General features: G+C 36.2%; 1 protein-coding gene across 1 annotated transcript; it reads left to right on the forward strand.

Annotated features, from left to right (window-relative positions):
- The first annotated feature begins 672 nt into the window (after positions 1 to 672).
- On the forward strand, positions 673 to 6,120 carry LOC129240535 (protein CREG1). The gene is made up of 3 exons (XM_054876397.1): positions 673 to 1,176; positions 1,247 to 1,328; positions 5,784 to 6,120. The coding sequence occupies exons 1-3, from the start codon at positions 724 to 726 to the stop codon at positions 5,894 to 5,896; spliced, it is 648 nt and encodes a 215-aa protein (XP_054732372.1). The 5' UTR covers positions 673 to 723; the 3' UTR covers positions 5,897 to 6,120.
- Positions 6,121 to 13,749: the final 7,629 nt, after the last annotated feature.

The following is a 13,749-nucleotide window of genomic DNA, read 5'->3' on the forward strand; positions in this document are numbered from 1 at the left end:
AAAACCAAAAATAGTTGATGGCGAATAATTTAGTGTTTTAGTGTTCCAAAGGTCTACAAACATGCATTTTTGGTTTAAAATCACTTTGTGTTGTTTTTACTAGTTTACTTGCGCGATACTCGTAATAGTGTGACGATGACTTATCGCTCTATTGGGAGTACCAAAAGTGACAATGAAATGATATGTGCAGTCAGATTTCGCTTGCTCTCCCTGTGAACAAAGCGCGTACGTGACTATATTCTCCGTTATTTTACAAAACAATCACTTTGATTGAAGAAATAGTCGTAAAAAACTGGTGTTTACTAAAATGTATACATATGTATGTATATGTGTGTAGCTAGAATCCTTATCTAAACATCCATATATAATTTATAAATATATGTATGTAAGTTTATCGTTCATATACCGAGCGCGAATCCATCATCCAGACACGCATGATTCAATTATTGCATTTGGTTTATTTTATTTATTTTTTTATTAATGAAACATTGCAAATACGTACGTTTGTACGTACATACATACATATATACTCTATTATGTACAAGTTTTGTAAATACGCAGTTGAGTTTGCATTGATAAGCATAAACAAATAAACGGCAGTGTTTTCGAATTACAAAGAAATTTAGTTGAGTTAATCACCTTCTATTATATAAAAATTCTATTTAAAATTATTGCCTTGCAGAAATAAAAGTAGCACAAAAAAAACTTGGAAAAACTACCGTCATGATGGAAGCGAACACCAGCATTTTGCCGGTTTTTCTCCTCATGTTGTTCTCATCATTTGAATTCTGCACGGGCTACTCTGCACTTGAAGATGCTCGCATCATTGCCGAATACAAACTTCATTTGCGCAACACCGACCATGCCCAAGTTGCCCGCAAGTTAGTGCATCAAGCCAACTGGGCATCAGTGGGTAGTATATCGACCAACGAAAAAATCACTGACTATCCTATGGTGAACATAATCTCGATAGATGATAGTGATTTGGATGGCACATCCACGGGACGTATACATTTTCTGCTGACCGATTTGGATTTTACCGGACCCGATTGGCAGCATATTAACAAGGTGACTTTTCTCTTCACCGACGATCAAAATTTAAATTGCAAAAAGCGTGGCGAAGATCCAATGGAACCGACATGTGCGCGCACCATGATTAGCGGAAAGGTTGAGAAGGTGAGAAATTAAAACTATTGCATTTATTGCAAAGTAATCGACTTAAAAAATTGTTATTTTTTTATCGCAGCTGGACACCAATAGCGTGAACTACAAAACTTGGCTGGAGGCATTCAAGAGTCGTCATCCAGCTGCAAAGAATTGGCTTAAAGGTAAACAAAAAGAAAATTCCAGGAAAAAAAGCAAATTTTAAAGCATATAAAGGGTTTTTCAAGAAGAGGTGTTATTCCTGTAAAATATTAGTGGTTTCGTTGCTTGTGTGGCACGTAGCGCCGTCTTGTTGAAAATAAACGTCCAGATCAATACCATCCAATTCCAGCTATAAAAAATCGTTAATCATCTCTCGATAGCGCAATCCATTCACCGTAACTGTCCAATGACTCCGCCGGACCATAAACCGCACCAAACTGTCACATATTGAGGATAGAATAATAACTCTTGGATTTTCTGAGCCCCGGATCCGACCATTTTGCTTGTTGACGAAGCCACCGAGGTGAAAATGGGCCTCATAACTCAAGAGGATTTTTCGATGGAATTCCGGATCATTTTCATGCATTGCAACGACCCAATCAGCAAAGACACGACGTTGTTGATGATCGGCCGGCTTGAGTTCTTGTGTTAACTGGACTTTATAAGCCTTAAGACCCAAATCTTTATGCAAAATACGGTGTAATGAGGTTTGTGGAATGCCTAATTCCAAAGAACGACGAGGAATGGACAAACCTGGGTTTTCTTCAACACTTTCGGCTACAACAGCTGTTCTTGAGCTACGTGCACGGGTTTTATTCTTCACATTACTAACTTGTCCTAACAGCTCGAATTTGTTCACCATTTTGTGTATTGCGGTCCGCAAGGTGCTTCACGATGACCTAAAAATGTTAGAGTTTCACGAACCGTCTCTGCCAAATTTTCACCATTTTTATAGTAAATTTTAATAATTTCAATGCGTTGTTTAGCCGTGTATCGCTCCATTTTTATTAAGGGTGTAGTTTCTACTTGTCAAATATCAAATATGGCAGCTTCAGAAGTGACATCTGCCGAAGTAGCGGGCTACTCAAATGACACCTAGCCGAATAGATTGGTGCGTTACAACCATTCAGCAGTGCATAGGTTCGAATCTCCGTGCATGAAACATGAAAATGATAGAATAGGTTTTTTCTAATAGCGCCGGTCGTCACTCGTCAGATAATGGTAAACCTCCGAGTGTATTTCTGCCATGAAAAAGCGCCTCATAAAAACCAATCTGCCGTTCGTAGTCGGCCTAAGACTGTGGGTTCCTCCATTTGTGAAACAATACCAAGACGCACGCCACAAATAGGAGGGGGAGATCGGCCAGTATTGTATATCCAAGGGCTGTCACTTCTGAAGCATTCGTCAAAAGTGTATCATCATCGTCATATTTTGGCATTACAGTCCGGGATGGGCCATTGCCTTCTCTATAATACATCTTCACTCTTCTCTATGTTGAGAGATTCTCATCTTACGTTACATTTCGTCTCGCGATTAATACACTGAGCTCGTGGTTATACCGTATACGGTATGTAACGTCTTCTAATCGTATAGGGCCGTATGTCTTTCGACAATTTTTCTTTCAAATCGCATCAGTAAATTCACGTCATTAACTTTAAGGACCTATGTTTCATATCCGTAATGAGAACCGGTCTCATTATAGCTTTGCACATCTGGAGCTTTTGTTCCTTTGAAGTCAATGAAGACTTCATAAGTTTGATATGGCCAAAGTATGCTCTGTTAGATGCCTGAGTACTACGCCTAAGTATTTGACCTCTTGCATGAGCTCAAAAGTATAGCTTCCGATTCTGATGTGACTATCATGAAAGGATCGTGTCACGTATTTCGGCTTTTTCGCATTTATCTTGGCCTTGTAGCTTGCACTAGGCGCATGAACGTTCTGAAGAGCCTTCCTATTTCTTGCAAAAATCAGCAATCATCAAAATGTCATCAGCTTATGCGCATATTTGTGTCGATTTATAAAATAGTGTGCCACCTTGAGCTATTTCCTTTATTGCTGAATGCAGAGTCAGCTTGCCTCACGCCGGATTTCATTTCGAACTCGTCAGATATTTCGCCATTCATTATTACTTGTTTTTTGGTATACCCAGTATTTTTATATAATATAATAATAATAATGATAATCGATATATTTTCCGTTGAGTTTATCAAACGATTGGTTGTAGTTTATAAAGAGGCAGTGTAAATTAATATTGAACTCATAAGATTTTTCGAATATCTGCGACATAATAAAGCATTGATCTCTTGTCGACCGTTCGATTCTAAAAACGAGTTGATAATCTCCCTCGATCTATTCTGTATACACATTTAGCTTCTCATGCAGTATGTTTGATAGAATTTTGAAGCTCATTGAGACTATTAAACTTGTATACAATTCTTCAGGCATGTTTTCTGCTCTCCAAATTTGTACTATTAGCTCATGAATCTGTCTTATCAACTCTTCTCCGTCATATTTTATGAGCTCTGCATTTCTACAGTCTTTCCACGACCTGACTTGTAGTGTTTCAGCTTTTCTATTGCTCTCTTCGTGTCATTAAGATCGGAGTCTTCTCCCACATTTTCTGCATACAGGGTCCGGCACTCGAAGTGTAACCAATTAAAAAGGTTTAGTTTGGAAAATTACTTTTATTCAATTCAAAGTAAAAATGTGTGAAAATAATACAAAATTACGAATCAATTTACTTTGTTCAATATGACCACCTTTTGCCTTGATACGGCCTTGACTCGGTGCAGAAACGAATCGTAAGCTGCCCGAATGTGACTTGCAGGTATTTAGGCCCACTCGGGGGCAATGCCTTTTTTCAGCACCTCGAGACTGGTGAATCTTTTAGTTCGGACCTAGACTCTCCAAAATGACCCATAGAGAATAATCCATCGGATTCGCGTCTGGTGAGTTTGAGAGCAATTGTTTGCACGTTATGAAGCTCGGAACGTTGTTTTTTAGCCATTCTTGATTCTCTCTATCTTTGTGAGACGGTGCCGCGTGCTGTTGAAACGTCAATGGTCTGCCACCGAAATATTTGTCTGCCCACGGGTTCAAAGCGACCTCCAGAATACTTTCCCGATAATATTTCGCATTTACGTTGACGCCAGGCTCGATGAAAACGATTGGAGAGCGTCCAATCCAACGGCCCAAACCATTACCTGTAGCGGGTGCTGCCTCCTGGTAGCCTATCGAAGACTCAAATTCTCGTATGAACGGTCGGTCAAATAAATCCTATCGTTTTGAGAGTTTACGAATTGCTCAATTTAAAAAATTTTCTCGTCAGAAAACAAAATGTTTGGCAATTGACCGCTTTCGGCCAAGCGAAGCAACTCCTTCCCTCTCTCGAGTCTGACTTGTTGCTGCTTTGGTGTGAGATCATGCGCCTTTTGGATCTTGTGATCATTTTTCAATATGCGGCGGATGCTACGGTCAGATATTTTCACTTCTTTCGCCATTTGATTGGCACTTCGTCGGGGATTTCGCTAAAGTCGCTTCTTCACATTTTAAACTATTTCACGTGGCGTTGCAGACTTTTGATGACCACCTCCATGACGTTTCGCGATCAGTATCATTGTAACGAGTAATGGTGCGATAAACAAAAACTTTATTTACTTTAAGGTGCTCGAGCTTACGAACATTCTCTGGTTGTGATTTTTCAGCCAAATATAATGCAATCCCACTATTACGTTTGAAATCCATTACTGATCTTTCTTCCGCGCGCTCATTTAGCCAACTAACAGATAGCCGATGCCCGTGCATCAGCTGCGCGAGCGGTCTGAAGTTGGTTACACTTCGAGTCCCGGGCTCTGTACAGTATGATTAGGTACCTCAACTTCATTATTATTTAAGAGCTCATTAAAATGTTTCTTCCAGATATTTAGCACTTCATTTCGATCGCTCACTAAATCACCATTTTTGCTCTTGCCAGCCATCAATCTCGGCTGAAATTGGCTCGTGTGTTTCTCTCTCCTTCGGTACATAGATCTTGTTTGTTTGCTCTAGAAATCTTGGTCTATGATTTGAAGTTCCTTTTCATAAAATCTAGGTAGACTTTTCTTGCTTCATTCTTTGCTTTATTGACCTCTCTACATTCTATGTGTTGTTGTTGTTGTAGCAGTTAACATTCTGCGTCATACCATTCGCTTCGTTTGCATCGCTTTGAATGGCATCTTAAGACCTTGCCGTTTTGTTGTTATATCTGCTCCCAAAAGTGTATGAGTGATGTTTTATTCTATTATATCCAAATATAATATATGATAAAAATGAGAAGCATGACTACATAAGTGCTTGCTAAGTGGGATTCATATTAAAAGGGTATGTTGAAAGGATTTTGCTTTGGCAACTGCAGTAGCATATGTACACACGGATTTCCCAATCTCCATTTGTGAGATGTGAAACTTAGCAACTGGCTCTTCCGTTTACATACGTGCCATTGTTGCTCTGCTTTTTTTGCTTGATCCAAATCGGAGCATACTTAACAACCCAGCCCCATATACAAAAAAAATACTATATAATTACACATCTACTACCTGTCTTGCCTTTTAAGATGTATTTAATTTAAATTCTAAATTACTTTTATCTTCTATTTCAGCACACAATTTTTATTTATGTGAATTGCAAATAGAAAATATATTCGTACTGGACTACTATGGCGGCCCGCATGATGTAGCAGTCAAGGATTATTACAATGCGAAACCGAACTAACACAAAAGCAATGACTGAGATATAAACGTAAAACGTTGTATGTTACATATTTTTAAGTGCCAAACGAAAAAACAACTATTTACTAATTTTCATAATGGATCACAATTTTACACAAGTGGGCTTATTACAGACATACATATATTTACGTATACGACAATTCCATTTAAGAGGTAAAAATTAAATATTTTTTAGAAAACAAAAGTGATTAATAAAGTACATTTTAGAAAAAAAAAATTTAATTGTTTTTGGAAAAAGAAAGTGATTAATCAAGTACCTTTTAGCAACGAAAATTTCGATCATTTATAATTTTGTATATCTGAGAGTTTGAGGTCGCTTTTTTAGCTGTATCGAATTGAAGCAAAAATGATGGCAAATGTATAATGCAAATTTGGAATAAATTACGGGGTACGCGATATACATATTTCATGTAAAATGTTACTCAGTAGCACAAACTATGGTAAAACGTTTGGAAAGTATTCAAACGGGTGCCAATCCCTGTATAAGCGGGGCACTAAAGACTACGCCCACGGAAGCGATGAATTCATGCTGCATCTATTACCAATTAAGGGATTATATACAGTTCGAATTTTTAATATTTTTATTATTATTTTTTTTTAATGTACTTATATTTAAGAAAACACACAGTAAACTTAATATCGATCCGGTGAATAGTTTCGAAGTTACACGCAAATTTGAAAAGGCGGTTCAGAGTGCTTGAAAGTATTTACAAGGCAAACTTTAAACGCATTTTTCTCAAAATGGTGTTTTCAAAGTCGGTGACCAACATTACTCGAAAACGGCTAAACCGATTGGTCTCAAATTTTAATACGAGCTTCTTAAATATATTTTTTAGTAATTAATCGAATATTTTTTAAATATATATATTTTTTTATAAACAATTTATGGCCGAAATTTTGTTCAAAAATCTACTTTTTTTTTTGATAAACCACCATTTTGTCGAAAAAATTTATTTTGCTTATCCCTTCGATTAATTACTAGATTTAATATTACTTTAACGAAATCTGTTTGGTTTTTCAATTTCAGAGGATCCAGTTCAGAGATATAGTGGTCACCGCAAAACGTCTTTTTTGAGAGGAGCTCTCGGAGATCAGCTGTAGCTCCTTTCCAAAAACATATTTTTACTAATACTAAGTCTTAAAATACAGTTAAAAGATAACATAATATGTATACAAATGCTGGAAAATTCACTTTTTTTCGTCCTTCTAACTGTATATAACCCCTTAAGGCCTACAGCAAACAACTAGCGGTGAAATTGGCACTAACTTTCCCAACGAGAGAAGATTGGTACAATGGGCTAATGGATAATAGAAGGAGTTAGTATATATACGGATGGTTCCAAGCTCAATGAACACGGAGGCTTTCACTCTGAGAAGATTAAAGCCAGCATTTCCTTCCAGCTACTAGCTAAAATTCCGGCTATCAGAGAAAGCCTGTTGGCCTTGGCCTCACCACAAGAGAAATAATATATATTCAGTTAGCCAATCGACCCTGAAATCACTACAATCATCTAATATTAACTCGAAGACAGTAAAGGAATGTATCGACATTTTGACAGAACTATTACAGTACTTTACAATAAATCTGCTCTTGGTAACGGATCACAGAGACATAGAGATAACTGCAAAGCAGATGAACTAACGAGATTGGGTACCACATTACCGATCCAACCAGATAAAGCGAACATATCAATACCTCTAGCAGCTTGCAAGCAACTAATAGATAAACACACCACCTAATCTGCCAACAGACTATGGACTCTGTCCCCGGCCTGTGCAACAAGTAGGATGACGTGGCCAGAATGGAATGTGGTCCGCTCAAACAGACTGTTGAAACATAACAGGAAGGAGGTGAGAAATCTTTTTGGGGTTCTAACGAGGCATTAACTGATAGGCAGGCATTTCAACAAACTGGAAGCCCCCCACAACGACTACTGTAGAAGCTGTAACGAAATTGAAGAAGAGGCTATAGAACATTTTCTATACGGGTACGTTGCTCTGGGTTCAATATTTTAGGAAAAAGTTCCTCGAATAACTTGACCGAAGTAGCCAATTTGAAACTAACAAAGATCGTTAGATACATACATTACATAAAGCCACAGGTTGATAAAATAAAGACGGTGTAAAGTGAGGAGTCGTATCTCAATGAGCCTATAGCGGGCCTAGGTGTGTCAGTTGACAACCACTATACCTACCTACCTACCTAACACAGTTCTGCATCTTCGGGTAGCGCGGAAGAAATCAGTGGCGTATGAAAGTAAGCGAAGAACGAAAAATTCGAATTTAGGTTCGAGTTAAATTATATATGTTTATGCAGCGAACAGAGCATACTTTGGCCATATCAAACTTATGGAGTCTTCATTGATATCAAAGGAACAAAAGCTCCAGATGTAGACAACTATAATAAAACCAATTCTCACCTACGGCTGTAAAACATGGGTCTTTAAAGTTAATGACGTGAATTTACTGATGCGATTTGAAAGAAAAATTCTCGAAAAATATACGGCCCTATACGATTAGAAGACGGTACGGTATACGGTATAACCACGAGCTCGCAGGACGAAATGAAACGTGGTTTATAAAGTTTCAAAGATTAACACGTCCTAAGACTGAGCTCAGCGAACGAGGGACCAAAAAAGTATTTGAAACAAAGTCTGAAGGAGCAAGGAGAGGTCGGTCAACGAGACGATGGTTGCAAGACGTAGAAGACGATCTACGAAAGATGAATATCTCACAACATAGAGCGAAAGCGAATTGTCGAGAAGAATGGAGGCGTATTGTAGAGGAGGCAATTGTTCACCCCGGACTGTGATGCCAAGATGAGTTATGCAATTTTTAAATAAACTATTTAATAAGTATTTAAACTATTTCATAAATATAAATAAACAAAAAATCTAAAGAAATCCAAATATTAAAAATTTGGTAAGTGATTTCCGTGTATATGTAATTTCTTTGATGATAAATTAAATGCTTATATTTATTTATTTTGTTGTATGGCGTTAATTTCAGTTTGCTTTCGTTGTCGTAATTTATTTAATTTTCCTTTTCGAAACATAAAATTTCACTATCACAGGTCTAGAGCGATTAAAGCCCCACCATTTTTTTGGAGGAGTCGAGCAAAATTAACATCGATTCTTCACGTTTTAACACAAATAAGAAAAAATAAAATGATTGTACGGATGAGACTAAAAAAATCAATAACAATGACACTTTTTCAAAGTGTAACCAAAAGTTATTAGAAGGTTGCTATATATTATTTCAATAAGTAGAAACAATTTACTTTGAAATTTTTATTTTTCTACCCAACACTACAAAACAAAAAAGTTCCTTTCTCGAGGACGAAAACGAAGCATTTTATATGTAGTTGTGCTGGCAACACTTTAAATGCTTTTATGTAGTATTTACTGTTATTTTTATTCGTAGCCGTTATTTGTGTATTAGAGTTGTGGTAGTTTTTACATCGTCTATGATTTTAAAACGTCTGAAAAATTAAAAAAAATAATTCCAAAATTTGGACATAAACAAGCCTTAAAAGATATGTAAGAGTTGATTATTAATTATTGGGAAGAAGATAAAAGCACTCGCGGTATAGGCGAAATTGTTAAAAAAAAAATACCAGTCTAACGGTTAGACGCGATAGAAGTGAAACCTTCCGTAAAACAAACTGAGAGAGAATGAGACGAAAGCAGCATTAGGAGCGGGATAATTATAGGTTCATTATAATATTGCTACAAAGTTCATATTTTATTTTCTTCATTTTATTATTATTCATCCTCAATGTTTTCAATTTCAACAAATGATACGAGTGGCTTATGATAGCTAAAATATGATACAAATGCTTTGGTTTCGATGTTGTCAACATATCTTTGAAATACCGCGTCAATGGTTGTTTTTGATCGTGTTGTCAATTCAGTGCGATTGTTACACATTTTTAAATTGAATGTTGTATTGAGAACGTCAATTAAAGGAACCGCTGTGTCCAATGCAAAATTTACGTTAAAATCGCCACTTAAAATCATTGGAACTTTATTGTAATATTTTCTAAGTATCCGCGATACTTCTGGTGTATACTTTATTAAATTTTCGTGAATGAATTCCGTGATGCTATTTATTGATTTTTTTTCTGTCGATATTCACGACACTTTTCTGCATTATTTTTCGGCATAATTGCGGTAAATATTTAAAAATGAAAATATCTACGAATATAAAAATACACACGCGGTTGCCATTATGAGCGTCCCCAGCAAAACCTGCGTGACCGAAACTCTAACACAATTACATTTTTTTGAATGTTACAAACACGTATGCACGCAGGTTTTGCTGGGGCGTGACCGAAACTCTAACACAATTACACATATGCACTCGTATTTGTTTGAAAATCGACTTTTTTTCTGGTTCTCCGTCACCTTTGGAAAATGTGTAAACAGTAAGCAAACTTTATTCATATATTTTTCCTCATTTTTGCATCAGTAAAATTAAACAAACGCCGTAGCCGAATGGGTTGGTGCGTGACTACTATTCAGAATTCACAGAGAGAACGTCAGTTCGAATCTCGGTGAAAACACCAAAATTAAGGAAAACTATTTTTCTAATAGCGCTCACCCCCCAGCAGGCAATGGCAAAACACCGAGTGTATTTCTGCCATGAAAAAAAGCTCCTCATAAACATATCATAAAATAAAATAAAATAACTGTATAAAAAAATTTTTTTTCTTGTGATTCGAACCAAGGATTTTGGATCGGAAGCTCACATTGCTAGCCGCTCGGCTATCGCGCCATGCTGTCGGCGCTGGCCTAAAAGTTATTTAGTTCGTCGCTACGTTTATATCAACATATAATATAACGCTTCGTAGCCAAGAGTGTCGCTTTTTCGTTTCATCGAGTCTCAAATCACTTCCAACGATTCTAAAGAAGTTTTCACTTCAAAAACCATACAGATTGGTGCAATATTTTATTACCAAGTACAGTAGATTCTGTTTTTATGCGGTATATACGTTCCGCAAGAAACAGCACAAAAAAAGCTACCAGTCCTATATTAAAACTATAGATACGTTTCAAAAGTGCTAAGATCCGCATAAATCTGAAATAATGTAATAAAATCGCACAAAAAAAGGGTACCAGTCCCATATTATAACTATAGATACGTTCCATATATCTTTATTTAAGTAACGTCAGAGTCGAAAAATAAATTTACATCGTCAGAAATAGAATCAGACAATACCCGCATGTTGCGCATTCGTTTAGGATTTGGCGTAAAATCACATCCTTCACTTGAGGAAATATACACGTCCGATTTGGATGGTGATGCAGGCGGTTCCATACTTGTAGGGTTAGCATTTTTGATGTAATCTGTGATGAGTTTTTGCTTAGCTGATTTAGAATCTTGTTTATATGTACAATTCCCGATAGGTCGACATGCTTTTTTAATTTTTTTAAAAACCGTACTATTTCAAAACCGCATAAAAACAGAATCTACTGTACTTGAAAAACGGTGAAAAAGGAAAAATCCGGTAGTGGCGGGAGACCAAATAAATTTCCATATCCCAGGCAGAAAGAAAGATTACTTTTAATTTAAATTTTATATAAAGGAGGATCCCAAATCTGAACACCAAACCCGGAATTAGACGCTGAAGCACGGAGGCGGCAGCGTCATTGTATGGGGTGAATGGGCACAAAAGGTGTAGGTAATCCTGTCTTCATCGTCGGAATAACGAACATTTTGGACTACACGCTGCAAAATTGGATACTAGTGGTAATTATTATCTTGTGGAGGATAACGATCCGAAACATTCTGCTTTCAAAATTAAAAAATAGTTTTTGTTTCACATCAAGAAGTGCCGCCGCATCATCATCCTTAACCCCACTGAGCACCTGCGGGCATATACATATATATGAAGATCAATTTACGTGAGCGTCATGTAAATATGCAGTAAAAATGTTTTTTAAAGTCGCTCTTCAGGATATATGGGAAAATATACCGCTCGGCAAATATACCGTTATAAAAAACTTATTACAATCGACTTCGAATGGCGAATAGTTTTTATGAGGAGCTTGTTCATGACAGAAATACACTCGGAGGCTTGCCATTGCCTGCCGAGGGGCGACCGCTATTAGAAAAAAGCTATTTCTATTGTTTGATGTTCATTCATGGAGATTCGAACCTACGCACTCCCGAATGGTAGTCACGCTTCACCCATTTGGCTACGGCACCCGCCTTGCATTCTTAAATTTAAATTCAAAGTTCAAGTGCTGGCTTAATATCAAACTTTTATTTTGGATTCGGAAATCTACTCGTATTTATTACTTATTTATCATTTCTAGTTTAATACAAATACATGCATATATGCAATATGGGGGAAAAAATATTTATGACAAGAAAAGCTTAAGCTTATTATTTAAAATATTTTTTCTGATTGAGAGATCGAAGTCAAATGAACTTGAGAACTTGTTACACTTGTGCATTTTAACTATAAACTGTTTATACCTCAAAATTGAGCTAGGACAGACGAAAGTACCAGAAATAATGTGAAGAATGAAAGATTGGAAGATTATTCTATTGCTCAGGGTTATTAAGTTGATCAACTCACAAAGTACTACAACGGGAACGGCTCGAGGAAGTTAGGAGACCATAAAGCAAGGCGAATTGAGTACTATGACGAAAATAAGCTTATTTTCCAGAATTATTACTGAGAAAACTTTTAAATTTATTGATCTAAAAATTTGTACACATATTATGTTATCTTTTAACTGTATTTTAAGACTTAGTATTAGAAAAAATATTTATAGGGAAAAAAGCTGCGGCTGATCTCAGAAAAGACGTTTTGCGGTGAGCACTATATCTCTGAACTGGTTCCTTTGAAATTAAAAAACCAAACAGATTTCGTTAAAGTAATACTTAATCTAGAAATTAATCAAAGGAATAAGCAAAATACATTTTTTTGACAAATTGGCGGTTTCTAAAAAAAAAAATCGATTTTTTTCCAAAATTTCGGCCTTAAATTGTTAAAAAAAAATAAAATATTTATCGGTGAGAAAAAATCTTCGATTGATTACTAAAAAATATATTTAAGAAGTTCGTGTTAAAATTTGAGACTAATCGGTTTAGCCGTTTTCGAGTAATGTTGGTCACCGACTTTGAAAACACCATTTTGAGAAAAACGCGCTGCCGCTCCGGCCTTTTACTTTCAAGCACTCTGAAACGCCTTTTCAAATTTGCATGTACTTGAAGATAAAGTCACCAAATGAAAGCGGCAGATTTGAATGTAGACCGGACAGAAGCTATATACAACGACTTAAAAGTATCATATGTGGATTGAAGGAACATTTACTATTGCTACAAATAAAGACAAGCATTGAAAACAAGTTGGAAATAGTGAAATTGATGTTCTTAATAGTGCGCTTATATTCAAAGAATATGTAATATACAAATTTATTACAACAACCATAAACTTAATCAAAATAATCTCAATAGATTTTTGTCGTAATTAACTTATCGACTCAACCTTTGTGCTTCATCCTTAAATAACAAAAAAAACGAAAATGTTCTCACTTAAAACGAATTCAATGCAGTACCACTGGCAAGGTCGGTAAAGCAGTGCGGCGACCAGTCAATATTAAACGCTAAAAATCAAATTATTGAAGCGGAACCTTATGAACATTTCTTAGACCAACATTTCTTAGAGTAACATAAATTACTTTATCTTCAATGTTCACTTTTATTTATGGTATAGATTCATATCTATTTCTTATTGCACTGTTTTTTAATTGAATCTGATACTACTGTGAATATCAAGTAGGCATTTTCAGTGTGCAAAATTCGCGAATTTACTACATGGAT

Source organism: Anastrepha obliqua, chromosome 1, assembly GCF_027943255.1.
Source record: "Anastrepha obliqua isolate idAnaObli1 chromosome 1, idAnaObli1_1.0, whole genome shotgun sequence".
Classification (NCBI taxonomy): Eukaryota; Metazoa; Arthropoda; class Insecta; order Diptera; family Tephritidae; genus Anastrepha; species Anastrepha obliqua.

Bases quoted from the DNA above. Each gene is read 5' to 3' on its own strand.
- LOC129240535 (XM_054876397.1), top strand. From the start codon at position 724: ATGATGGAAGCGAACACCAGCATTTTGCCGGTTTTTCTCCTCATGTTG. The intron at 1,177-1,246 runs GTGAGAAATTAA...TTTTTATCGCAG, and splicing joins TTAGCGGAAAGGTTGAGAAG to CTGGACACCAATAGCGTGAA. The intron at 1,329-5,783 runs GTAAACAAAAAG...CTTCTATTTCAG, and splicing joins TGCAAAGAATTGGCTTAAAG to CACACAATTTTTATTTATGT.